This window comes from Malaclemys terrapin, chromosome 2 (assembly GCF_027887155.1).
Source record: "Malaclemys terrapin pileata isolate rMalTer1 chromosome 2, rMalTer1.hap1, whole genome shotgun sequence".
Lineage (NCBI taxonomy): Eukaryota > Metazoa > Chordata > Testudines > Emydidae > Malaclemys > Malaclemys terrapin.
This window is the reverse complement of record NC_071506.1, coordinates 111,851,655-111,879,249: the sequence shown is the minus strand read 5'-3', so window position 1 is coordinate 111,879,249 and position 27,595 is coordinate 111,851,655. Positions and strand designations below refer to the sequence as shown.

General features: G+C 42.4%; 1 protein-coding gene across 9 annotated transcripts in view; it reads left to right on the top strand.

Moving 5' to 3' along the window:
• PHACTR1 (phosphatase and actin regulator 1) overlaps positions 1–27,595 on the top strand; it is a 418,901-nt gene that overhangs the window by 318,988 nt on the left and 72,318 nt on the right. For 7 of the 9 annotated variants that reach the window (XM_054018762.1, XM_054018761.1, XM_054018768.1 and 4 more), the window contains 3 exons: positions 5,889–6,053; positions 8,438–8,644; positions 21,287–21,617. In XM_054018762.1, coding sequence (XP_053874737.1) covers positions 5,889–6,053; positions 8,438–8,644; positions 21,287–21,617 — 703 coding nt within the window. The remainder of the gene's footprint in view (positions 1–5,888; positions 6,054–8,437; positions 8,645–21,286; positions 21,618–27,595) is intronic. The other 2 variants (XM_054018764.1, XM_054018763.1) reach the window with 1 other exon arrangement.

The following is a 27,595-nucleotide window of genomic DNA, read 5'->3' as shown; positions in this document are numbered from 1 at the left end:
ATACATTTCAAAACCCAAGGAAGTATTCAGAAGTTTTAAAAAAAAACAAAAACCGGAGAAAAGGATGAAATTGAGTGTATATGCTGCAGATGGTGTGGCCCAATTAGTAAATGTAAATATTTGTAGGATAATAGTTATAAGTCTACCACAGAAAATGGTTTTATTCAAATGAAAAGTTTTATTTGGGGATTAGAGATATATTGTTTTCTTAAACTCAGAGGTGGAATTGTGTTTTGAGTTCTGTTTTAGTTCTTCAGCAAACCACATTGATGCACAGAATTCAAAGCATTAATCTACTGAATACTTTTCCCCCCTGTCTTTCCACCAAAATAAACCCCGACATTTACCCAGAAAAATTATTAGTAGTTTTTTTTTTTTTTTGGCACTGATTTTTCACCTGTTTTTGTTTTTGTGGTAATAAATACTGATAAATTCCCTGGGAAAATTAAATAAAATAAAAACTGAAACAAAGGGCCCTATTCATCCCTAATAAATATGAGTAGACAAAGCAATCATGGGCCAGAGAGCAATCTCAGATATTTAAGAGTTTATTTCTTGCTCTCCAGAGTATAGTACAGTACATGATATTGCAACAGACGTGGCAGATTGCACTTTTCTGTCTGAGAAAAGGATTGAGCTCTGACCTTAGAAATTCTATTAATTACTCATTTGTAATCAGTAGCCAAGATTTATTTATTGTAGATTTTGCTGTCTGCCAAAATAGTAATAAGAGTGATTCCCTGGGAAGTAATGAAAGAAGTTAATTTTGTTTTGTTTTTAATGTGACATTGAAATCTTTAGAGCACATCACTGAAAAAATAAGTCTGGCTTCTTCCTAAACAGTATTGCACCCCTCCGAACCAGCCATACTCTAATGAGTGTCCTTGCCTGGACACAGATTACCTGAGAGGAGGAAAATTTTCAAGGAGAAAACTGATATAGATCTAAATAATCCAGTATAGAGAATTATTATTTTTATTATTTCGTTATTTGTTAGTGATAGCACTCCAACATAGAAGGTCCCTGCCCTGCAGCACTCAGAGTCTAAAGAAAGACAGTCAGACAGGTAGTCAGAGTTCCAGGAAGGCAAACAACAAAAACAGTTTTTTCTATAAAAATCAACAAGATTTTGCTAGAGGTAGCTCAGTAGAAGTATGTTTTCAAAAGTTTCGTAAAAGTGGAGATGGTAGGGGCAGTGTGGAGGAGTTCAGGAGGATTAAACTATGCTTAGGGGGCCATGTCTTCCCAGTATCTATTCTACATACTTAGATTTTCAGCCGCATGGTGTTACTTTTACAGGCTATGATGAATCAAAGTGTCAGTGTAGCATCTTCCATGTTATATAGTTGCCTCTATGGCCGTAGCTGTTTGTTTGTTTGTTTGTTCGTTTGTTTTAAATGACTAGTAGGTGTGCTATACCTCCTAATTAGCAGAGAACAGTAGCCCTCATGTGCTCCTGTTGTAGAATAAATGTAAGTTATTCTGTTCATTCCCATTTAGCTAGAGTTCATTTATATTCAATGTGCATTTCAAAAGCTCATGTGATGTTGGGGAAAGTAATTCTGCAGTATGTAACAACATGCTCCATGCAAATACTGCAAAGGATTTTGCAAATGCACAGAGAAACAAGGATGTGTATTATCTTTATGCCGAAATTAACTCTAAACTCATACTTCTTCAGGACTAAATCATTTTATACTTTGTAATTGGATTACTAGATTCTAACTATGCTGAAGTTAGATTCTTTTCATTCGTATTTCATTTATCCAGAGCAACTTTCAATACACTTTAAAAAAAAATAATTTGACTTTTATATCTGGTTGTCAAGCATGCCTGTGAGCCAGGATTAATTCATGCTGGGATATTCTTGACTCTACAAATGACCATTGTATCCAAGCCTTTGATCTCTCCCTGTGCTGTTAACTAGCAGCCTTTTATGTTGCTCTGCCTTAAACAAGATCAAATTTTGGGCATACTGCTCAACAATGTTCCCTAAATGTCAAAAGACTGCAGCACAATGCAAGCACCAAAGGGCTATTATTGGGTTTTAGAATTTAAATGAAGATGAGTTCAAAATAAATAAATCTTACCACCAGCAAAAAGACTTCTTGTGTTTTGCTGCTATGGAAAAAATTAAAAAGCAAAAGTATTTGTGTTGTCATCTTGATATTTTTTCAAACATGCCTCAAATGGTAAATTTTAATACCGCCTCTTAGTAGGCATTGAACACCTACAGAGACATGCTAAAAGCATGAAGTCAGTAGGACCTGAGGGTGCTTAGCTCTAGTAGAGCTGGTTGGGAATTATCCAACGAAACATTTTTTTCTATGGAAAATGCCAATTAGAAAGGGTCGGTTTCGACAGTCTCCCAATTGAACAAAATGTTGAAAACGTCTTTGTTTCAAAATTTCAGCTTATTTGTACTAAAAATAAAGGTTAAAATGGAAATCTAAATGAGAAATTTTGGCTGACCCAATTCAAATATTTTTCAGATTCTCGGTTTGGAAAAAAAATTGAGATTTTGATTTTTTCATCCCAATTTGGGACAAGAAAAAATATCAAAGGCTCAAAAACTGTCCCAGGATGGGAAAATATTTACTATCCAACTCTACTCAGCACCTCAGGATTAGGGCCCAGATTTATTTTACAGTGTATCATTTTTCCTCAAGCAAGCAAGTTTTGCTATTTTCATAGTACAAACTTTGTTACCAGATATGGTTAAATTTAGCTCTAGATTAAATGAATGAATATATATTGAAATACTGTGTTTCAAATTGGAAATAGGTGCATGGAAGAGCTGAGAAAATTGAATTTAGCTCTAGTGGTAGAGTAGAACCCTGACTCTGTTTTCAGATCAACAGAAGTAACTCTGCTGCTGTCAACAGAATTACAGCAGTGTAAAATCAGGGCAAGTGAGATCAAAATCAGACCACTGAGTTACCAACTAACTAAAACCTACAGGTTTCATTAATATTCTCTCCCCTTTCTAACTCAGCTAAATGCTGAGAAAACTACTATTCAGGTTTCAGCTTATTGTGATGTCACTGTCCCATGCCCATTCTCATGCTATGTCCTCCAAAAATCCTCCACCAAAAACAAGGAAGTTGAGATCCTGATATTCCTAATAATTCCAAGGTTCAAAATAAGCAGAAGGTCATCTTCATAGTTCATAAAGGAGTCTTAAAGGTCACAAATATGATTTTGAATTCTTTGCTGCTAATCTACCTTCAGACATATTAATTGCCATTGTCCTGAGGCTGAATTAATGAACTTTATGCTTTTCATCTCTTTCCAAACTGATATGCACATCTTGGCCTTCTGAGCTGGGAATGTACTTGTCAGATGATTCCTCTCACTTTGGTGTTGTACATCTCTGTTTGGGGAATTGGAATGTAACAGTGCCAACCCCAAGTGTTCAAAAATCATAAGTCAGGCCCCCAAAATCATGATTTAAATAAATAATAAGGTTTGGGTTCTTTCTATTTGCCTTCTGGCTTCTGAACCATTAGGGTGCATTGGGGTCATGTGTGACACTACACTCCATATGCATCATGGGGGTACGGTTATGACATGATGATGCAATTTGCACAAGATGAGTCATGTAAGATGTCATTGGAAAAGTTATGATTTGCTGAATATGATTATCCTATTTGTATGCATGTATCCTTTCTGGATCTGAAGTTATGAATTTTGAGTAGATATCTGTATTTCAAATGTGCTTACACCTGGGTAACACCCACTAGGCAAAATGCTTCCAGCCTAGACAGCTGGTTGTGAAGGGTCTATTCAGTGTAATAGGCCATTAGGAAAAACAAAAACTTCTCCTAAGGCCTAATCTCCTGCCTGGTGAGCCTTCCTGAGAATGCTCCAGACAGCCTGTAAGTAATGGCTGCTATGACTCTGCAAGGGCATGTGACCAGACCACATGACTCTGGACTCCATTTTGGGTACCTGTATTTTTCCACAAACTGGTCTGGGAACCAATTTTTTTTAAAAAAGGGTTTCCACCATATGGAAAAGCTGTATAAGGCAGGGAGAGACATCATCCGTGGTTCTTCATCTCCCCACAACTCAACACCTGAGAGAAGTTCTGAAGAAAAAAAAAGGACTTGGAATGAGGGTGGGGAGCCCAAGCTGCAAAGCAAGTGCAGCTTGTGCCTTGAGAATCTGCAAGCCTGCTTGTGTCAGTCAGGGTGAGAAACTGCTAATTCATATCCCATCTTTCTAGTATTTTAGGCTTAGTTTGCAGTTTTGTTAATTTACAAGGTAATCTGCTTTGATCTGTTTATCACTTATAATCACTTAAAATCTATCTTTTTGTAGTTAATAAACTTGTTTTATGTTTTAATCTAAACTAGTGTGCCTTTAGGTGAAGTGTCTGGGGGAAAAAATCTTACCTTGGTTAACACAAGTTTGTTGCATATTCCTCTCCACATTAAGGGAGAGGCAAACTGGGTAATGAATTCATGCTGGTCGGGGTTTCAATCAGAGCAGGACGGTACAGCTCTGGGGTCTTAGGCTGGGGAGCTGGGGGGTTATCTTGGCTGTAGCCTCTCTATTGTTGGTTCGTGCAGTGCCTCGTTGGTGCCTGTATGTAACTGCAGCTGGGTGTGTCCCTCTGTGTACATCGGTCTACAGCTCGTCCCAGCAGTACAGTGTAAGAGGGAGCCCAGGCTGGTGGGTCAGAGAGCTCAGTAGAACCCCAGTTCCAGGTGGCACCCAGGGGGAACCCATCACATCAGGTTTTCAGGCTTTCATTTTTCCACAACCACAAGGGGTAGAACCTTACTGTTTTTATTTGTTTTAATAAAAGCTGAGATGCTCATGCCTCCAACAGCTGAGAGGTTAGAAAAAACACCAAATATTATGAGACTTGCAATCAAATCACAAGAGTTGACACCATTGAGAATAATAGTAACTCTCTCTCTCCTATCCTGATGTTTTTAGTCCTTGCTAGTGTTTGATGGGAAAAAGAAATCTATTGCTGCTACAGAAATTGGTGTAGATAAAGGAGAGATTTTTAAGGATTTTATAGGTGGATTTTCCAGCTAGAATTTGCTACATGCCAATATTAAAGCTTTATACCAACTGGCCATAAAAGTTAGTCTATCACTTTACTTAAACTCTTGGTCGTGCTGGGAGCTTTAATGGTTTTAGTGGTGTGTGAAATAGGGATATATGTCTGTGATGTTATTTATATGTCTCCTATGTCATAAAAACAAGTGGAGGGGAAACAAAATTAATACAAAAGCTTCATAGCATCAGTTCAAGCACATTCTCCTCCCCCGCTTCACAGGTTTGGCAGAGGTGCAATACAAATAGGTTTTTGGACCATATAAAGGTAGAGAAGGAATGGGGATCATTCACATTTGCCCTCATTTCTGATTATCATCATTATTTTCTTGCCATAATCCCATGTCCAACAAGAACATTTTTCAGGATGTTCCCAAATCTTGAAGCCACTTTTGAAGTGAGTGAAATGTCATTAAATTGCAAAATTGCATGACATTATGTTGCAACAAGACATTTCAACCTGACATTGCAGAAAATTGCCATTGCAACATACCCAGCTTGTAACGCTGTGATACAAACACCATGACATTGTGAAGGAGGAGTTTGTTCCACTGGAGAAACTAAGAAAGATTTCTGGGGAATGTAAATAAGGCTGCTGTAAATATAGGCCATGCCTAAATAAATATTAAATAAATGGAATGTGTGCTGTGTCTGTTGGAAGTATAGTCACCATTTAGGTGCTTGAGCCATGAATAACCCACAGGAAACCAAAGCTTTAGGGCAGTCTCTTTACAAACACTGTTTTATTTACATTCTTGTAATATCTTACTTATTCTTGATCTATTATCATTGTGCTTTCTTCCAAATGCTGTCAGATGGGGAGCTTTCCATACCAAATGAAGGATCACTGGAGAATGGGCAGGCTCTGAGCTCCAGCCAGATTTCACTACCAGGCCTAGCAGAACTGGAATCAGGTTCCACGTCTGGGGAACCCTGTTCGTATGAGGTGCTCCCAACCACAGATATCATGGATGGGACAGGTAACATTTCTATTTTCATTCTAAGATACAAAATATAGAATTTTTTCAACATTATGCTCTTTAAAGCTTTTTTAAATTGGCTTCTGATGGTTTTTGGTCTTTGATACTTAATGTTTAACACACAGGAGTTCTCTTGACATACAGGAGTAGATATAAACCAGAACCAGAACCTCAGATCCAAACACTTCAGAACTTGGGGAAAGTTTGGATTCAGGTCCAACTTTGTAACTTGGTCCTGTCTGTATGCAGGACTATAGACTGGAGTTACTGTCTTTCTGTAAATATACTACTAGTGAGTAACACGCATAAATAAGAATGCAAAGTAAAATCTTTGTACATTTCAAGTCTGGAAACTGTATAGATTTAATTTCATTTTCTCATTGATATTCTGTGTTCTTTGCTATTTGGAAAGAAGATTTTGTAATGAAAGCAGAAGCCTGGCAAGTCTTGCGTACTCTCAGATTTAGAGCGGAGGGTTTTATGTTTCACTGTTGTAACAAAGCAAATAGCTTGGTAGGTAATGCCGAGGCTCTAACATGCAGGGGGGCTGTGATAAGGAGTTCTGAGGGATTCTCACATCTAGAGCAGAATGAGAACATAGTTAAGATAAAAGAAAAGGCAGACCATTTATCATATGGACAAGGTTTAGACATTGTATAGCTCAGAAGTAACCCTCTGCTTTCCAGTTCACAAGGTTAGTGCCTCACGAGCAGCTGCTCAATAAGGAAAGCTCAGCACAGGAGCTGTGATTTCAGATTTTAGGGTAAATTGATAGGTCAGGAAAGTCTACTCAGACCCATTGGGTCACCAAGTGACAAAAGAGCTATCTTGACATAAGGAATGTGAGACCTAGTTGTGGATGAGGGAGTGACAATGTTTGAATTAGCTTTGGGCATCTCTTAAAAGATTTGGAGTTTCTGTTTAGATGAGGCGCAACCTCCAAAAATCTAGGTACTTAAGCAAACTGTCTGAACTCTTTTTCTCGTAGTATTTCATCACATGTGCTGCTGGTCCTGGAGAGGCACAGGCATGAAAATATGGGGGGTTGGAGGGAAGCAACCATATTATTATTTGTACTAACATCAGAAAGGTTTGGTTTAAGTCTTGAACCAAAGTTAATTTAACTTCTTATTTTATCTGACTTGATCCACCTGTCCCTGGTGCAGATGCCTAGACCCATCCATTCACCAGCTCAAATAGAGAACTTTATGTAATGAAGTTCTGACTTTGGGAATCTAAAACCTGAGCATTCTAAAGAGGCCACTGGTAGCGACCCCTTTCACAGCTTCAGGATGGCCAGCCAAAACCTCCTGTTGAAGAGCACCGGCTTTAGTGTTCAACTTCTGCTTTTGTTGTCCTTGAGAAAGTTAACTGGGGTGTCTCTGGTGAGAAACAACAGTCCACTTGAGCTGCATCTGATTGAATCAGAAGTAACGCCTTTGGCTTCAGTGGAATGCCTCTCAAATCACAGTTTGACTAGAAAGTGGTCACAGTCTTCATACCTGGGCTGCGGAGATGTGGATCAGTTAGGCCTTGCGCCTGTTGAAGAAAAAGCCGTTCAATTATACTGTACAACAGCAACAACGTAACAATTTCCATGTCTGTTATTTTGAGAGAGAGAGGGAATTGGATGGAAACCACAATACCATTCAAATAGTAATGGGCGAAATTCAGCCCCACTGTGAAAGGCATAACTTCAGAGAAGAAACTACTACATAAGAAAATAACATTCTTAAGAACCAAGATGATTGACTCTGGTGTTGCTTTTCAGCTGTACCGCTTAGTTCTACAGCAGACTTCAGAAAGCATTTTTGAGGCATGTGGCACAAAATGTGCCTTTCACCAGCTGTGTGGCAACTATTGCACATTGCTCCAAAGAGGAAGAATGAAAAGGCATGTGTAATTGGTATAACTGCATATCCGTGATCCTGCACAACTGTGTGGTCTTTTGAAAATATAATGGACCCTGCCAGAGAGATGGGCAGGATGCCATTGTGTGGACACATAAACCTGTCGACTAGCTACTTGTTTATTGATTGTGTATTGCTACCCATCTGGGGTTTGACATTTCAAGGCTCTTGATTGTGTTAAAGGTGTGTGGGACTAAATTCAACTCTGGTGTTAGTGAGAGATGCTCCATTGCTTTTAATGGAGAATGACCCAGTGCTGAAATTGGCCTGTGGCGTAGGTGTGTGTGTAAGGGGATGTATGTATGTCTTTCTTTCTTTCTTTCTCTCTTCGTGTTTTTACGATGTTTGAGCACAATCTATTAGTTATGTTTTTAATCTGCATCTCTGTGCTGTTTTTCTTCTCTTACTATTACTGTACCTGCTGCCACTCTGCTTGTAACGTTGTTGCGTCTATGATGTGGTTGTGTCCTCCAGTGTCTGAAGAGAGCCCCAGATCCAGTGAGTCTGGAGTCCTCCTGTCCCAAGATCCTTCAGCTAAACCAGTCCTGCTACTTCCCCCCAAAAAATCTGCTGCTTTCCCTGGAGACCATGAGGACACCCCAGTGAAACAGCTGTCCCTCCTCAAACAGCCCCCTGCCCTGCCTCCTAAACCCATTGCCAGGATTGCCAACCACTTAACTGGTAAGTAGGTGTTCCTGAATGCTCTGCACCACTACTTCCCTTAAAGGAACAGTCCACTCCTGTACTGAGAGTCTCAATGTCTTTCTTTGGTAAAGCTGCTGTGTTGATGTTTGCATGTGTATCGATATTGTGTGTGTGTCATGGCTGTACTGATACAGCAGGGCAGGGGCTCTCAAGCTATTTCATAGGTGGATGATATCTTAATAGAGATGGATACCTCCATCTCATCTACAGTCACACAGACTGCCACTCCTCCCAGCCTCCTAATCATGACCTTGATCACCAACATGCAACCTCACCTTAGCAAATACAGCAGTGACTTGGATAGAAAAATAATGATAGGAAAGTACTTTCGTATCTTGAATCATGTTTCATAAGATAAGCCCTTTGTTCTTTTTTGGGGGATAAATTAATCAGATTCTCTCCCTTTGCTCTTTGTTACATCTCCTCCAGCTTCCATGAGTGCTGTTCTCCCCACTTTTTCCCTCCATTCCTCTGTACATGCTTCCCTTAGACTCATACAGACACCCTTCAAGTTACGCAAACCCGACTTGCGCAAATCCGCACTTACAGAAAAAGTTCCATAAGCCAGAAATAGTTTTTTTGTTTGTTTGGTTGGTTGGTTTTTGCGTAATGGTTGGGTATACGTTTTCGACTTACGCAAAATTTGAGTTATGCAAGGCGTTCCAGAACGGAATGCTTGCGTAAGTCGGGGAGCGTCTGTAGACTCTAAGGCCAGAAGGGACCGTTATGATCATTTAATCTGACCTTCTGCACATTGCAGGACACAGAACCTCACCCACCCACTCCTGTAATAGACCCATAGGCTTTGGCTGAGTTACTGAAGTCCTCAAATCATGATTTAAAGACTTCATGTTACAGAGAATCCACCATTTACACTAGTTTAAACCAGCAAGTGACTCATGCCCCATGCTTCAGAGGAAGGCAAAAAACCTCCAGGGTCTCTGCCAATCTGACCTGACTCCAAATATAGCATTCAGTTAGACCCTGAGCATGTGGGCAAGATCCACCAGCTGGATACCTGGGAAAGAATTCTCTGTAGTAACTCGGAGCCCTCCCCATCCACTGTCCTATCACCAGCTGTTGGAGATATTTGCTGCTGGCAGTCGCAACTCAGCTACGTGCCTTAGAGGCAGTCTCATCATACCACCCCCCCAACAAACGTATCAAGCTCAGTCCCCTTCTTTCCCAATTACTCAGCCCTCTGGTTCCTTGCTCATGCTCACTGGCTACCCAGTCCCCTTCTCCATGGCTTCCCACTGGTGGATGCTAGTGGTGATTGACAACTCCAGTTCCCCAATTGCTCTGTTCCTGCTCCAGTCCCTGAAGGATGCTCCAGTTTCCCTTCCTGATGTGTTAGAGACTGCAATGGAGGCAGAGTATGCAGTCTCCCCTGCCTGGTTTCCAGCTGCTTCTACATGCATCAAGGCTCTTCTTTGCAATTAAGAGCCCATTATCTGTAAAAGCTATTAGAAGCAAGGAGGAACAGTCAGCTGTATGTGACCAGTCAACCCTCCCTGGACTACCATCAGACCACTGCTGTAGAGAAATATTACAGGCGCACACACACAAGGACCATGAAACATTTAAATATTCCTAAAATACATATCTGTACCTTTTGAGATGTGTGTGTGCACAATTCCCGTTGCTTTCAGAGAGAGCAGCACAGGTTAGGAGGCTATGAACTCCTGGGTTTTAAACCAGTTCTGATAGTAACTCCCTAGATAACTTGGGCAGGTTGCAGCCTTTTCCCCTCAGCTACCCCTCTGATATTAATACTTCCCTGCCTCAGAGTGGTGTGGTGAGGATGATCGCTTCCTGTTTATACAATGCTACGTGTTACTATTTTTTTGCCAGATCATTTTGTTTTATTTTGACTATTATAAAATAAAAGAATCTTTACGAAACAGCATATATTGCTTTTCTCACCTATTTCTACATAGCGTTATATCTAGAGGGCCAACTGATTTGTGCTTTATTTACTTTTGTTCACTTTTATCTGAAATTTATATGGGATTTCTTCACTTTTCCCGCCTGCCACAATCAACTCTAAATTGATTTATTTTTTGCCTAAAACTGCAAACCAAAGGGGCAAAAGCAGGCACCATTACTTCATTTGGGGCTACAGCTGCTTGCACCAGCTCTGAATTTGTTTCCCATCCATTCTTGTAATTCAGTTTACCCCATGAGTTATTGCTCACAAATAAAGACGCAATTAAGAAACTAACATAAAGGAAAACATCTTCTGCTAACTGTGCATTGTACAGAAACATGAGGGGGGAGAGAGAGACTACCCTGCTCTTTAAGTTAGATGAAAAAACAAACGATGGATGGAGATTGATGCCTGCTTCTGTGTATTTTGTAAATCAAATTTTTATATAGAGTGAAATCTGTCTTAAGTAACCATTCAAGGGATCAGCATGTGTCAGTTGTTTAACAGAGATGACCCTCCAATAAAGGTGAAGCAGAATTGTACTCTGTACTTCTGGGGCTACTTTGGAATGGTCTTTAAAGACAGATGGTTGCCTAATTAGGGTGATTGCTCAGCTCGTTCTCTCCCACTCAGACACACACTCACTTGCAGGTAGACATGATGACATACACTCTCACACATAGACAAGATTCTCTCTCTCTCTCTCTCTCTCTCTCTCTCACACACACACACACACACACACACACACACACACACACACACACACACACACACACACACACACACACACCCCTGTGGGAGAGGGGGTACAATTTCAGAATTAGTCACAAGGCCCTAATTTAGCTGGTAGTTGCCTCTTGGTAGAGCTGACAGCTTCACCCATATATACCCTTATAAACATTAACATCTCAGACCAATAGGTTTGACTTTTTCTTACTGGGAGGGTCTAGGGACATATATTTCTATATGCCTTATGCTACCCTTTTAGATTATAGTAGACTTGCATAATCCCTGAAAATGAGCAGTGTCTTAATGAATCACCCTCATCACGAGAAAGCTAAATTAACCCTATTCTTTTACTAATTACTCCAGAGACATCCTTAGTTTATGTGTGAGAGAATTAATAAAGTCAGACTTCTGGCGCTCCAAATGAAGATTTTTCAGGTTTTCATTGCACTTTCAGTGTCTGTTTTTCTATTGAGGATTTTGTGAGGCGAGTGAAGGACAAATTAAGATACACCAAGCATGACTAATAGAGAGTGACAGTAGTTAATGGTCTGGTCGATCTGTTCAAGAAGGATATGAGAGGAAACGTGGTCTTGGAATGAGTTTCATTTCAGGTATAGTGCTGATGTGGAGCCTGCAGAAATGCTTCTGATCTTTTACCTTGTTTTGTTTTATCTTGTTTATTAAATCAAATACAAGAATACCTGAGAATATATAATTACAAAATCTCCCCAGGCCTGGTCAGCAGAGAAAAAAACAACAGATAAATACCTCAAATAGTGTGACGGTTCAGTGACTTAAAAATCAGACCATCTTCTTGTCAGAAACTCTGGGCCAAATCCTCATCACCTGCATGAAGAATGACTAAAGGGGTATGTACAAGGGACCTTGTGCAGATCAGGCAGGACTTAGGAGACAGAATCCTCCCCTCCAACAGGATCTAGGATCCATCTCACACATCACCACTTTCTGTTCAAGTGCAAGACTATTTGTTACTGAGGGCAAGGTCAAACTCATAGCAGAGCAGGTATAAAGTAAAGAAAAATAAATGCAATTAAAATTGGAAAAAGAAAGAAACCCTCCGTTTTACTGTGGGAGTGAAAAGGGAGAAAGAGAATCACATGTGGCAATTTCTAATCACATAGCTTAGAGCTGTTCTGGTAGGTTCTTGGGTACTGTGGAGATGAGGAGGATATAAGAACCTGAATCGAAGAGAAACCAGAGCAGGCTGGGAGTGAGACTGCCTCCTCTGGAGTCTTTTACTGGTAGGGGGCTTGACATCTTCGTAGTTCACAGACCCATGTTCCTGCCCCATCCACCCCAAAACCATCCATCTTGCTTTTATGGAAGGAGCAGCCAGAGAGAACTTCTCTACAGTATGTGAAGGGTGTTGGAATCCCCTGAGCAGCCCTTTCTGTTGCCCGTTCTCTGTCTTGCATGCTCATAATCTGAGCAGGAAAAAGCAGCATTTACCCTGTAATCATCAAGATCCATCTCTACATAGTACAAAGCAGTCAGCCCTAGGAAGAGAACATGTCTTGTTATTGTTTCAATACAATTTCACCACTCAGCATTCCTCACTGGCCAATTATTTTACAATGATCCTTCTGCCAATTGTTAAATAATGATCATTAATAATAAGCCATCCTTCATTTATAAAGCCCCTTTCATCCACCAGAGTCCTAACGCTCTGATATGCCAACTTTACACAAGACTCATCTTCACCTACCCTATATCTCTGGGGTGGAAGATAACCGTGTACAGCAGCGTTACACAACCATTCTGGGCAAGAATTGCAAAATACCACATCTGGTTGAAATTGTGGGGGGAATTTAAATAACCATCTGAGACTGAATTTGTCTGGGGCCTTGGGATTAATTGCCAGGAGATCTTTAATGACCAGAAGAGGCCAGAACATTGGTTTTATATCTTCTTTGAAAAGCAACGCTCCCAGTATCACAGTGCCCCTTCGTCTCTTTGTCCGTTAATCCATTACTTCTCAGTACCAAACTTGAGCTTTTCTGGGATTAACCCAGCCACATTCAGATCAAAAGAATGACCTGCCAGTTATCTATGAAATTTTCTAAAAAATCTGTGAGGAAAACATTTGGGGCATAACTGTTACACCTGTGTAAATCCAGAGTCAGTGAGATTACTTCAGTTTTACATTTGGTGTAACTTTGAACAGAGTCTGGTCCTTTAATTCAACAATCACATTACAGCTTTTAAAAATCCTTTTAGCATCTTGTCAGTTGTTCCTCCTCCCAGTGCCGGGAATGAAAGTTTGTCCCGTTTTTAGTTCTAAGAACACACAATCTAATTATGCCTATATACAGTAAGAGTCAAACTATCGGCTGGCAGAATAACAGCGATAATTCAAATATAGAGCAACTAGCCATGGTTAGAAGTGAACATTTAACAGGGAAGGAAGTGTTGTAAGCCCATAAAAATAACTACTGATAATGTGGACCTGCCAGGATGGAATTCCAGAACAATGGATGTAAGGCCTCTTGAAACATAGTTGGTTGCTGGTTACAACATTAAAAAACTATTTAGAACTACAAATTTACCTGTCAGCTAATCTCCACAGCCTGCAGTATGTTCTAATCCAGCATTTACATAGAATCATAGACTATCAGTGTTGGAAGGGACCTCAGGAGATCATCTAGTCCAACCCCCTGCTCAAAGCAGGACTAATCCCCAGACAGATTTTTGCCCCAGATCCCTAAATGGCCCCCTCGAGGATTGAACTCACAACCCTTGGTTTAGCAGGCCGATGCTCATGTCTGGGGTGGCTCCTCTGTAGATGAGCCTATTGCAGTAGGCGTGAGCCCTCTGCTCTGTCATACCTCCTCCTGCTTTCTACACCAGTATGCACATGGCTTATTCAGTTTGAGGTAAATTCTCTCCCCAGTGCACACTCTGAGTACCCATGCTGCGCTCTTGAGGCGGATACAGCGGCACAGGAACAGAGTGAATGGATCATTTCTCCCAGTCTGCAGAATGGCAGTGGGCTGGACCCTGGGATTGTAATTGCTTCCACAGGTCCTATGACTCCTGCTATCTGGAGAGCAATAGCCAATTGATCAAAGTAACAGCAGAATGCCTGGCCCTGCCCTTAATGCCTGCTGTGAGACTACGCAGAGAGTCCCTGCAAAGCTGGGCTTTGTGGCATTCAGGACGTGCACACCCTCTGCGTGCGCTCCCAAGTCCTTCCCCTCTCTTTGCTGTACACATTGTGCAGAAGAACAGCAAAAGATGTGGGAGCCAAAATTGGCCTAAGATGCGCATGTGCTATGCCCACTGCAGTCAGTAGGCAATACTTGTCTCACAATTATTGGGCTAACTGCATCTCTGACCCCTCTGGGGCTTTTTGAGTGTACTCCCTCTCAACAGGCCTTGACTTGTCACCTCTTGTTAGGTGGAATCACATGCTTCTCCCACTCTTAGGCCAGTCTTTGGTTTGCCATCCCCTGGAACTAAATGTGATTGCCTCAACAAGCCCACTTTAGCCTCAGTACCTGCAATTCTGGTCCTTGGGAGCTATGTCTCAGTGGCATCCAGAGATCAGCCAGCCTTCTTAAAGCTGAGTGTTGTTTATTTTCAACCAAAGGACTTCAGAGAAAAAAATCTTAAAATGGTAAACAGATTATACACGTATCTTGCTTACCTGGTGTCTATCCATTTTCCACGTGAGTTTAAGCTTCCTACAAATAGTCCAAGACCTTTGTTGTCTTGGTGACAGTCCCCATGGAATTAAAGCAGTATAGATCTAGAACAAGCATTCCACTAACTAATACGGTTATACAGTCTATCTCAATAACTAGCTTACATACAGCATTCATAAAATTATGACATAGCAGCTCCATGTCCAACACAGCATGCACGTATCTGAGAACAGAATTTGACCCTTCATTATGGACCTGGTCAAAGCCCATGGAAGTCAGTGGAAAGACTGCCATTATTTTCAATAGGCTTTTGGATCAGTTCCTCTTAGGCCTTGCCTACACTGGCAGTGGCATGTACAGTACGAAGGCTGTGTCTACATTGAGGTGAGTAGCTGCATGCAGCAGGGAAAGGCTCTGGTGAGAGGGGGATAGTGGGCAAAAGTTCCAGCAGCTCCCCATTGCTGGAGCCTTCCCACACCGAAGGGAGCGTCCAGAGCCTTTCCCTGCAGTGGGGAAAGAGTTCAAGGCAGCAGGACAGCAGTGGAACACTACATTGTTAAAAGTAGCAGTGTAGATGTGGAAGGCACTGCTTGGGTGAGTAGAGAGCCATGTAGAATGTGTTACCCTAAGGTTCTGGCATGTCTTTACTCATCTAAGCAGCACCTCACTGTCTACACTGCTATCAGGGCCGGCTCTAGGCACAAGCAAACCAAGCACCTGCTTGGGGCGGCACATTTTCAGGGGCGGCATTCCGCCCATCTTTTTTTTTTTTTTTTTTTGCGCTTCGGGCGACAAAAGCCTAGAGCTGGCCCTAGCAGCAGCAGCGCGTCGTGCACGGGGGCGCCCTGGGGCCACTGCGGTTCGCGCCGTGGGGGAGCAGCGCCCTCACCTTGTGGCTGGACCAGGCAGACTCCGAACGGGGGACACTGGGACTGGGGGCCGCCCCGCGGGGCACACGGAGCTGCCTCCAGGTGCCGCAGGGCAGCCGCTCCCCAGCACCACAGCCAGGGCCACCCAGGGACTGCAGCAGGGCGGCCAGAAGCAGCAGCAGCGGGGCCATAGAGGGCGGGGCGCTGCTGTGCGGGGCCCGCGTCCTGCTCTCCAGGGCTCCGCTCCCTCTGGGGCTACCCTGCCCCGGCTCCTCAGCCCCCTACCGGCTCTACCCCTTATTCCCCCGGCTCTGCCCTCCCGGGTCCCGGCCAGTCCTGGAGGCAGGAGCCCTGGCTGGAGGGACCCTGGGTTGAGGCGCGGCCCGGGAGCCCCGCTGCTTACCCCGACCCTGCCAGCGCCAGACCGGCTGGAGGCAAGGGGGGAGCGGTTGGAGTCAGCACTACTGGGGGGGAACCCAGGGCTGGGGCAGCAGGGGGTGCAGGTGTGGAGGGGAGAGCCCAGCGCTGGGGCAGCAGGGGGTGTGGGGTGGGGTGGGCTGAGAGGAAAAGCACAGAGCTGGTGCGGCAGGGGATGCGGGTGTGGGGGGGAGAGAGAGCCCAGGGCTGGGGCGGCAGGGAGTGTCGGGGGCGGGGGTGAGAACCCAGGGCTGGGGTAGGGGACAGCCAAAAAATTTTTGCTTGGGGTGGCAAAAAACCTAGAGCCAGCCCTGACTGCTATGTATACCCATGCTAGGGTAGTATGCACTACATGTATTCTACACACCTCTGTAAGGGCTTGTCTATACTTACCGCGCTGGTTCGGCGGCAGGCAATCGAACGTCTGGGTTCGATTTATCGCGTCTAGTCTGGACGCGATAAATCGAACTCAGAAGTGCTCCCCGTCGACTCCGGTAATCCTGCTCGCCGCGAGGAGTACGCGGAGTCGACGGGGGAGCCTGCCTGCCGGGTCTGGACGGGGGTAAGTTCGAACTAAGGTATGTCGACTTCAGCTACGTTATTCACGTAGCTGAAGTTGCGTACCTTAGTTCGATTTGGGGGTTTAGTGTAGACCAAGCCTAAGTGTAGTCATAGCCTTAGAGGATCTGGGAACTAGGAATAGAGACGTCAAATGAGGCTACGTCTTCACTGGGGGGGGGGGGAATCGATTTAAGATACGCAAATTCAGCTACGCGAATAGCATAGCTGAATTCGACGTATCTGAGTCGACTTACCCCTGCTGTGAGGACGGCAGCAAATTGACTGCCGCGGCTCCCCCGTCGACGGCGTTTACTCCTACCTGCGCTGATGAAGTACAAGCGTCGATTCGGAGATCGATTGTCGCGGAGACTGATTTGCCCAAATTCATACAGTGAATTAATGACAGTGCCAGGAATATAACTCAGATTTCCTGAATCCCATTTCAGGGTCCTGCCCATTGGGCAACACTGCCTCCTAAATACATGCAGACTTTTACAGACTATAGAATTCACTACTACAATAGGTCACAGTTAGCCACTGGAATAGAATTTAAAAGGGAACTAGATACTCATAACAAGTAGTTACATTTGTAGTTGTATGTACTTCAGCAAGGGTAATAAAAACTCGTGCTTTGGGGCATCAACTGGTCACCATAGGAGTCAGAAGGAATTTTTCCTCCCATGTACAGGATGGTCACTTGGCCAGGTACATTGTGGAGAAGAGGAAGGGGCTGCCTTCCTCATGGATCAGTGCCCTAGTCTGGTGTAGCAAATGTTATCTTCTAGTTATATATTTGTATATAATGATAGTATATTGTCATAAACAGTGATAAGGTTTAATTTTCTAGCATTATTTGCATTAAATCCAGCAGAACTAGGACCTGATCAAGCAAAATGCTGAACAACCTCAACGCCCATTAGTGCCAGGGGAAGTTGAGCTTGTTCAGCATCTTTCAGAACTAGCCCCATTATACATAATAGTGGATACAAGAGTCCTCAGCCAGAAAAGATTAATCTCCAGGCCTCTTTGCTACTATCCTGTCATTTCAGTGCTTTGTGCAAAGATTTAAAACTGCAGTAACATTCCACTGTGAGGACTTATAGCATTGATTTCTTTTTTTGTTCATTCTTTCCCTTTCTCTGCTTGTTATTCACCTAGGCTTGTATACATATGATGGCTATTCCCTTCTAGAGGCTGTACGTCTCCCCATGTGCTGTCCATATGCCTCATGGAAAAAAACAGTGGAGTTAAAAAAAAACTATAGAATATGATTGTCCCAATCTAATATATCAATTATAACCTCTTACACACACGGGTCAAATTTTCCTCTCATTTACACTAGATGAGATCCACTGCAGACCATGAAGTTTCCACTGGTTTATTTGGAGAGGGGAAATTTGCTCATAAGTTTGGACCATTTTCTGAGAACCTTACTCGTTCAGAACCGCCACTGAACGGACAGCTTAGTCACATTTTCAGGATAATGCCCACTGTCACCAAGTGAACGGCTCTAATGCTCCTTTCTGTTGTACTAATTCTCCTTTTGAGTAATTTTCATTGATAGACAAAAGTTATTACGGTAAAGGGCAGACAAGTAAATTTTTGTTTCTGTGCTGGTAGATTTTCATGACTATCTTTCAGAGCTGTGTGGACACGAGGTGAAAAATCATGGGCCAAATCCTTAGCTGGTGTAAATTAGCATCCCTCCATTTCTGACGTCAAGGAAGATATGCTAATGTACTCTAGCCCCATATGTTTAAACAAATGTCCTTACCTGTGTTACGAATAATATTTTAGAGAATTTAGACTGATTTTACAAATCTCACTCACTCTTTATGCTTTTTTGCCTTTCGCTGACCAATGAAAATAAACTAGTGAATCTCACGTTCTAGTTCTCATTCGCTACCGCAAGCTACAGTCCCCCAAAGCAACAGTTTTGGGGCTGCAAACCTAGGAGGGGCATATTTTCATTTAAAAAGAAAAATATCCTTTTCATTTTAATGCTTTTTTAAAAAAATTGAAGCATTTCTATCTATTTTGTGCCTCAATCAACCTCACAAATTCCACTGGCTCCCAACAGCAAATCAGCTTTTTTAGTACTTCAGAAACACAGGAAGTTGTAAATTCAATGGTCCCTTCCAGCTTTTCTTCAGCCAGGAGCATGAGTGAGCAGCTCTGGTGGATGGTACCACTTTGAGCCTTCCATTGTGGATGTCTCCTCTACTTCATACACAGAGCGAAAGTCTGGTACTAGGACAGCATTCCCTTCCAGAATACAACCACCTCTGTGAACTAAAGCTGTTCCTTGAAGTACAACAGAGATTGAACCAAACCAAACATCCAGATCTGGCTACTGCAGAAGTTTAGGGAAGTGCAGATCTGGATCCCAGCTTTGTAGCTCAGGCTCATCTTTTAGTAGAAGGTATCCTGGAGAAATAATGTATAAAAATGTTTTGTTACAACACATTGCAGAGGAGCCTTATTCTCAGGGTTTTATTCAATTTACTCTTTATTGTCTCTTAAATTTTCTTGAAGACAGTATATAGGGTACAAAGATAAAACATAGCTACTATGCATGTATGTGCATAAGAGACATGACAGCTCAGTCTGTTCTGTGTTTGGGTAAAAAAACCCATAAAAATTCAAATTGCAAAACGGGGAAACCGGTCCGCTTTAGAAGAGAGTAGGGAATGGCAGAGGGGAGTTTCGTGTTTGCTGGCAAATCCAAGGGCCGTATTTGGCTCTGCATAAGGGGGTGCAACAGGCATTGACTTTAGTGAAGAGAGTATAGTCTAGTGGATAGGACATGCTGGATGGAGAGTCAAAAGATTTGGATTCTGTCCTGGCTGGATGTTTAGATTGTACGTTCGTTGGGACAGGGTCTGTCTCTTACAACACGCATGTTCAATGCCTAGCACAATAAGGTCCCAACCTCAACTGGGACTTTTAGGTGCTATTGTAGAGCTACTCTAATAATAAATAGTAATGTCAGACTTGAATTTGGTCCCTGTCATCTTCTAGCTTAGTGTCTTTTTTCAGTTTCATCTTTCTGGAGAAGTGTTGCCCTGGGAGCCATCTGAACTCTAGCTAGTAGAGTTGGCCCCACTGCTGACAAATAAATACCCAGGCCAGAAATTATGGATAGCTAGTGCAAACATGAAAATTTATAGAAGTGCTTTTAAAAACTGTGGTGCAGCTCACAAACATGTGATGGCCTTTGAAACCTCAGCAGCAGCAGCTTATCTGCTGGGCTTTGTCAAGTCCCAAGAAGCTGTTGGCACTTTTATCTCTTCATTGTATTTTAGTAAGGTGCATGAACTCAGATCAGAGAGGCTAAATATGTTATGCTGCCAGAACTCCTTTACAGAACCCGAATGCCAGAGGTTTGCCAGATTTGAAAGGGTTCATTGAGGTCACTCCCTCTTCCAACCTCAGGAGGCCTTTCTAGCTCCCTCCTTCCCTATAAGTTTAAACAACATCAGTCCATAATGTAAACTCCCATCTTCTCTTATCCCCCAACCCCAAGTGGCTACTTCTCCATGGCTTTCCTCATTCTCAAATCTCCAGCTCCTCACATTGGCTCTCTGGCCTTTTAGAAATTTTCATAATGCAACCCAGCCCGTCTCCTTCCCCCTGCCCAGCTCAGGTAGCCAATGCATTGAAATTCCATCTGCTTATAGATGTCTCCATTATATGCACCTCTGAGGCCTTATCCAGTTCCCATGGAAGTCAACAGTAATTTTTCCCCCATGGGTTAAAATCCACAGCATGGGAATCCAGCACAAAGTTTGTTTGCCAGGTGTTTTATAAAAGAATAAATTAATCCTACCATTTCCCTTCATTTTTGCTGGATTATCCTTATACCTCATTCATGATTTTTTTTTTCATTAGCATAATTCTGCTGCACCAAATGTTCTGCAGGTCCACAAAAATGTGAGCTGTGATGTGCAGTAGTCAGACTGTAGCAGTGGGAGCCAGAAATTCCTGAGTTTTAATCCCCACTGTGGTGATAATGATTCATTCTGTGACTTTGGGTGCCTGGTCATTTTACCTCAGGTTACTCATTAAATGGGGGATAATAACACAGAGCTCACAGGGATGTTGTCAGTGTTAGTCCCTGGTAGAAAGTGCTTTGAAGATGAAAAGCACTACATAGATCTTGTGATTACGTGGACTATTGTTGTTTAAGGCACTTCTTATTGAGAGTCCTCAAATGTTTCTGTGAGGCTCAAAAATGTTGCGACATGAAAACTTCCCTTCTGAAAACCATTCAGAGTGTTATAGGGTACAGTATATTCCATCACCAGCAGGAAAGGGGTAAGTCCAATGCAGACTCATCTGTTGTCTTTACTGGCAACCTTTGTGCCCAATTACCTAAGTAGATATTGTGGTCTTCTTTTTAATGCCATCGAAACTTATGTCTGTGCCTCTCGTTCTTGTGTTTTAGATCCTGGCGGTCCTATGAAACTGCCTTGTATGCCAGTTAAACTATCGCCTCCGCTACCTCCAAAGAAAGTCATGATTTGCATGCCTTTAGGGGGGCCAGACCTCTCTCTTGGGTCCTATTCCATGCAGAAGAGTTCCCAGCAGCCTTTGGCTCCACACCACCACTCTGTACTGCCATCCCAATTAGCAGCGCACCAGCACCAGCTTCCGTATGGCAGCCACAGCCAGCATCTGCCTTCTGGATCCAGCTCATTACCTATTCACCCTTCAGGGTGCCGGATGATAGATGAATTGAACAAGACACTGGCCATGACCATGCAGAGGCTAGAAAGGTAATGGTTGATTTTTAAAAGTATTAATTTATATTGTGTCATTACAGCATCAGAACATAACATCATACAATAATACATTGCACTTACAGAGAGCCTTTCATCTGAAGATGCAAAATCTTTTACAAAGCTAAGTCATTATTTGGGAAACTGAAGCACAGAGAGATTAAGTGACTTGCCCAAGTTGATGCAGTGAGTTAGTAGCAGAGTCAGGAATAAACCTCAAGTGTCCTGAATCAGTCTCCTGCTCTAGCCATTAAATTTTGATGAAAAGAACAAGGAGTACTCATGGCACCTTAGAGACTAACAAATTTATTTGGGCATAAGCTTTCATGGGCTAAAACCCACTTCATCGGATGCATGCAGTGGAAAATGCAGTAGGAAGATATATATACACACAGAGAACATGAAAAAATGGGTGTTGCCATACCAACTCTGAGACTAATCAATTAAGGTGGGCTGTTATCAGCAGGAGAAAAAAAACTTTTGTAGTGATCATCAGGATGGCCCATTTCAAACAGTTAATACCTATACCTATCTCATAGAACTGGAAGGGATCTCGAAAGGTTATTGAGTCCAGCCCCCTGCCTTCACTAGCAGGACCAAGTACTGATTTTTGCCCCAGATCCCTAAGTGGCCCCCTCAAGGATTCAACTTACAACCCTGGGTTTAGCAGGCCAGTGCTCAAACCACTGAGCTATCCCTCCCCCTGACAAGAAGGTGTGAGTAACAGTAGGGGTTCTTAATCTTTCCCTGTTTGCTGTATAGGATGTTGATCAGGTAGTTCCGCAGTTTCTTTGAGAGTGTGTGGCACAATCTCTCGGCATAGTCTGTGTGGTATGTAGATTGTAATGGATTTTTTTACCTTCAGTCCTTCTGGTATGATGTCCATCTGTTTGCATTTGGAAAGGAAGATAATGTCTGTCTGTATCTGTACGAATTTTTTTCATGAAGTTGATGGATTTCCACTTCATACGGCTAAATTCAGTGCCTTGCATGGCTACTCTTAGGAGCCTCCTGTTTTGCAACAACATAACACCAGGTTTCCAAGTAAAGCTTTGGTTACATGGAAGACCAAAGAAAAAAAAATGGAAGATTTAGAAAAGAACAATAAAGACCAAATGTGTTGCCCCCACCAAAGAATCTACATGCCACTGATGAGCTGGAGGGAGCACATGGTGATTTGCATAAGCTATTTAGGTTTTTTAATGTAATCTAAAATGCATCTGAGAATAAAATAAAATAAATGTGTGCCGCAACATAATTGTCACTGCTGTTTTGTAGCAATCCCCAATTGTAGACTGCAAAGGGGATAGAGAAAATTAATGTCATTCCATGCAAGATCCCCACACATATTTTGTAAAGTGAGTCAATTGAATGTGGGATGTATCCCAGTATATTGACTTCCTTGCAGGGATTCCACCAACTTGTCTCTGGTCAAAAGCACAGGCTTCTGAACAACAGTCCTTAGGCTTTCACCTGGATTAACTATAGCCTTGTGGGGGCTTTCAGGGAGGGTAGATCCAATACCAAATTATACGACACGTGGAGCTTCTTCCTGGAGAAACAGTCTCTACACCCTGTAGTGCAGAACATAGTCCCCGGCAGGAATTTTTACACTGAATGCTTATAGTCCGAAGGAATCAATAAATACAGGTGCCTAGTTCTCAGTGCTCAGAGTAGGTCAAGAGGAGCAGTGGAAATATGGCTTAAGGCCTGGCCCTGCGGTTCTTGTTGGTGCCAGACCAGTCCCCAGTATAAATTAGAGCAATCTGAATGTTGCTGTAATTTATATACAGGAGAATCAGCTAAATGGACAGTGAAAACCCAAGGAGATAGCTGGGCAGTTCACCACGGACAGTTTTATCGAAACTGATAAGGTGATAGGAAAATAGAAAATTGTACAGAAAACCAAACATGTGCAATTTAAATAGACAAGAGGCCAGATTCTGCCCCATGCTACTAGCCCTTTGCACTGCCAGAGTAGTAAAAAGAGACCTTTATAGCTGCTCTGAAAGGGCTGCTGTAGATTTTCCCAGTGGAAGGGAATCCTCAGCTGGTGTGAAGTTGGCTAGCTTGTAGTGGGAGGTTCCTGTTGCCACAGATAAGGGACTCTAGTGGTGAGACAGGAGGTAGCATGCTATGGGCACAAGTCACTATAACAGGGGTAGAGCATTGATGGGACCACAGTCCTGCCACCTTTCACATAGGCCAGCACAGTCTGGCACGTGCACCTTGCAGAACTAGGTGCATCAACCTGAGATATGATGTACTGTATACATTCCTGAGTGCTGGGGAATGTCAAGAGGGACTGCCTCCCCCTGTAGAGCAGTGCAGCTCCACACCATTCGTAGCACAGGTCTGGGTGTTAGTTGCACAGTCTGGCCCATGGTACATGCAAGCTGCACTTCATCATTCTAAATCCAATGATATTTCTCTTCATATGACTTCATAGTGGCATCTGTTCTCCCCTTCCCCCAGCAATGGATGTTCCAGTTTCTAAGCTTCCATCAAGTCTATGTTTACCAGTATGTTTAATTGGTTTAAAGGAGGTGATATAAAGATCGTGTGTTTTTTTTTTTTTATTTTTGTTATTTTTTAACATTTACCAGAAGCTGAAACTGAGCTACTTGTTAAAACTGAACGAGCAAGAATCCAGGTCCCAGAATGAAGCAATTGTCTCCCATCACAGAAGAGAATCATTTTTTATAAATGGGAATTAATATTGATTTCACCTTTAAGGGACTCCTTGCTCACATTAATATACAGAACAGATTTTTTTATTGTTTCTTTTCAGTCAATTAACTGGTTTTTTGTGCCTCAATGGATATTTCAGTCATGGAATAATGTATCAAGTATTTCAGTTATGCTCATTGTCCAGTAAGTCAGTAATGTTTGTAGTACTCGGGGGGGGGGGGGGAAGTTGATGACTGTTTCTTCTGGAAAGGCAGTCACTAGTTTCATAATGTATGTGGACTGTAAAGTCGACATGTGCTGTTAAATTTTTTAAGTTACACTTCCAAGGGACTCTCTGTTTTTAGCAAATATGCTAATGTCTCCAAGGAGATTAGTGTAGGTTTTCAGAATAGATTTGCTTTGGGAGGGGATTAGGTACGCCAAGTGGTGTCTTTTCCTGATATTATTTTGACAGTAGTGCTTTCTTTTCTCCCTAATTGTACAAAAAAACAGGTTTAAACCTTAATTACATCACATTGCAGTATTTGTTATAGGACGCTTCAGCTCAGAAGCCTTGAAAGCCATGTAAATTGCTTATATTTGAAATCTATTTTTCTTCTATATAAAATTTAGCTGTGTGATCATGTCTATCAAATATGTAGGATCTGAGATTGGTTCCTAAGCTTTTCTACTGCTTCCAAAATAGCATGCTGCTGGGCCCCTGCTCCCAGGCCAGCAACAGTGGAGAAGAATGTAGAACATAGAGGCCTGGAAAGGTAGGATGGCTAATGGGAATGAGTGTATGAAAATGGAAATGATCACATCCAAAATAGAAACAAAGCTCAAACAGTTTAATGTTCCCAAACTGGGGGGACCAGATAATCTCCAACCCAGAATACTGAAAGAACTGGCACATGAAATTGCAAGTCAGGTAGCAAGATACCATATGACTGGAGAATAGCAAACATAGTTATCTGTATTTAAGAAAGGGGGGGGAAGTAGTCCAGGCAACTACAGATCTGTTTGTCAATAGTATGCAAGATTTTAGAACAAGTTTTGAAGGAAAGAAGAATTAAAGACTGGAGGTAAATGAAAATGGGATAAAATCCAACACGGAATTATCAAAGGTAGATCTTCCTTTGATAAAATAACTGATTTCTTAAAGGACATGCAGTGAATGAAATCTATCTAAAATTCAATAAAGCATTGGCATGGTACTACATGGGGAATTATTAGTAAAATGGGTATTAATACAGGAACTGTAAGGAGGGTAAGGAAACCATGTAAAGGGGAGAGGTCAGTGGGTTGTGCTGAAAGGAGCATTGTTCGGCTGGAGGGAGGTTACTAATGGCATTCTTCAAGGATCACTCTTGGGACCGATCGTATTTAATATTTTAATTAATGACCTTGGCACAAAAAGTAGGACTGCGCTAATTCAGTTTGCTGATGACAAAAAGTTGAGAGTCATCGTCCATACAGAGGAGGATCAGAATATTATACAGGAAGAATTGGATGAGCTAGAGGCCTGGAATATAGAAATGGGGTAAAATTTTAATAGTACGAAGTATAAGGTCATGCACTCAGGGACTAACAACAAGAATTTCTGCTATCAGCTGGAAATGACATAGGAAAGAGACCTGGGTGTGTTAGTTAATTATGAGCCACCAATTTAATGAGCCCATAAAACACCAAATGTGAACCTGTGGTGTTGGTGGCCTGTTGGTGCAGGAGGTCAGACTAGATGATCTAGCAGTCCCTTCTGTCCTTAAACTCTATGATACTATGAGAAAAGGGGGTTCCTAACATCACAAGGGAATAATAACATCACTTGGTAGCACCCATTTCAACTGATCCCAAACCTTATCTACAAGTTCTGCTGCTAGTTCTACTGTCAGGTGATGTGAAGTATTACTAAAGAACACTGTAGTATTTGTTTTATAAGGGAAGAGGACACTGACAAGCCTCAGTGTGAATAGGGTGACCAAACGTCCAGATAAAATCGGGACTGTCCCGATTTTGAGGAGTTTGTCCCGCATCCCGATATTTTGTTTGGGATTTTTTTTTTTTTTACACTCACCCGTCCGGGTCTTCAGCGGCGGGTCCTTCAGTCGCTGATGGTCTTTGGCGGTATTTCGGTGGTGGATACTTCCTTCTTTGGCAGCAAGGTTTATTACCCGCCGCCGAAGACCGTCAGCGACTGAAGGACCCTCTGCCGAATTGCCACCGAAGACCCGGATGGGTGAGTGTAACAATTAAAAAGGCGCCCTCCCCTGCGGTGTTCCCAATATTTTCCACTTAGCATCTGTTCACCCTAAGTGTGAACCATAACCAGCCCTCTTCAGCCAAAAGGGTTAAAGGAAAAGGCCTATTTCGTGTTGCTTTCTTCCTGAGTCAGTGGGATTTCCTCATTCTGGTAAATTCAGCTGATGTGGGTTGATCCCTGAGCCCATCTGTAATTTTCTCCCTAAACTCTCCAGCATTCTTTTCTTAAACCTCACACCCCCAAACCATTCCCTCCCACCCATCTCCGCTCCTGTGGCCAAGAATAGGGAAAGAAAGAACACACAATCACCTTCTTTTAACAACATAGATTTTTTGCTTTAAAAGATCAGGTTTCCAGAGTCCTGACTGTCTAACAACATCTAAAGGCAGGGAAAAGGTATGAGCTATGTGAAAGGAAGTTAGAAATGATTTGCCAATGAGTTAGAAGCATGCCAAAGAAAAATGAGGAATACCTGATCACCGGAGTAGGAACCAGGGACCACTTTATTTTGTGTGACCTGGATCAAGTCACTTAACTTTCATGCCTCTGTTTTCCTTTCTGTAAAATGGGCGATAACACTTACCTGCCTCCCAAGAGTGTTGTGAGCATTAACAGAGCAATATTTTAAAAGGATTTTAAAAATAGAAATCGCCATGTAAGAGCCAAGTGTTGTTATAATTTTAAGTGACACATTCCTAACTCTCAAAAAGGATCTGCACTCACTCCCTCTTCTTGTAAAAACTGTGGGACAAGAGCTAGGCAGCAATTTTCCTACATGAGGATAACTGTGTCACAATTTAAACAAAGGGGTAATTTATGCAGCCAACTTCTTTAAAATTCAAGAAAATTTTGGGTTCCACAATGTAGATTTGCTATCAGGGTACCTCTCACGGGGGCTCTCTTCCACGACTTCAGTATGGCTTTTCTGACATATAGTTTGTGCCCTTGCTTAACGTTGACTTGGAGGGGCATCTTCTTGGCATGACATGCTAGTCTAATCTCCAGCCATGCGCCCAATTAGCCTCTCTGATGAGGCTGCCAA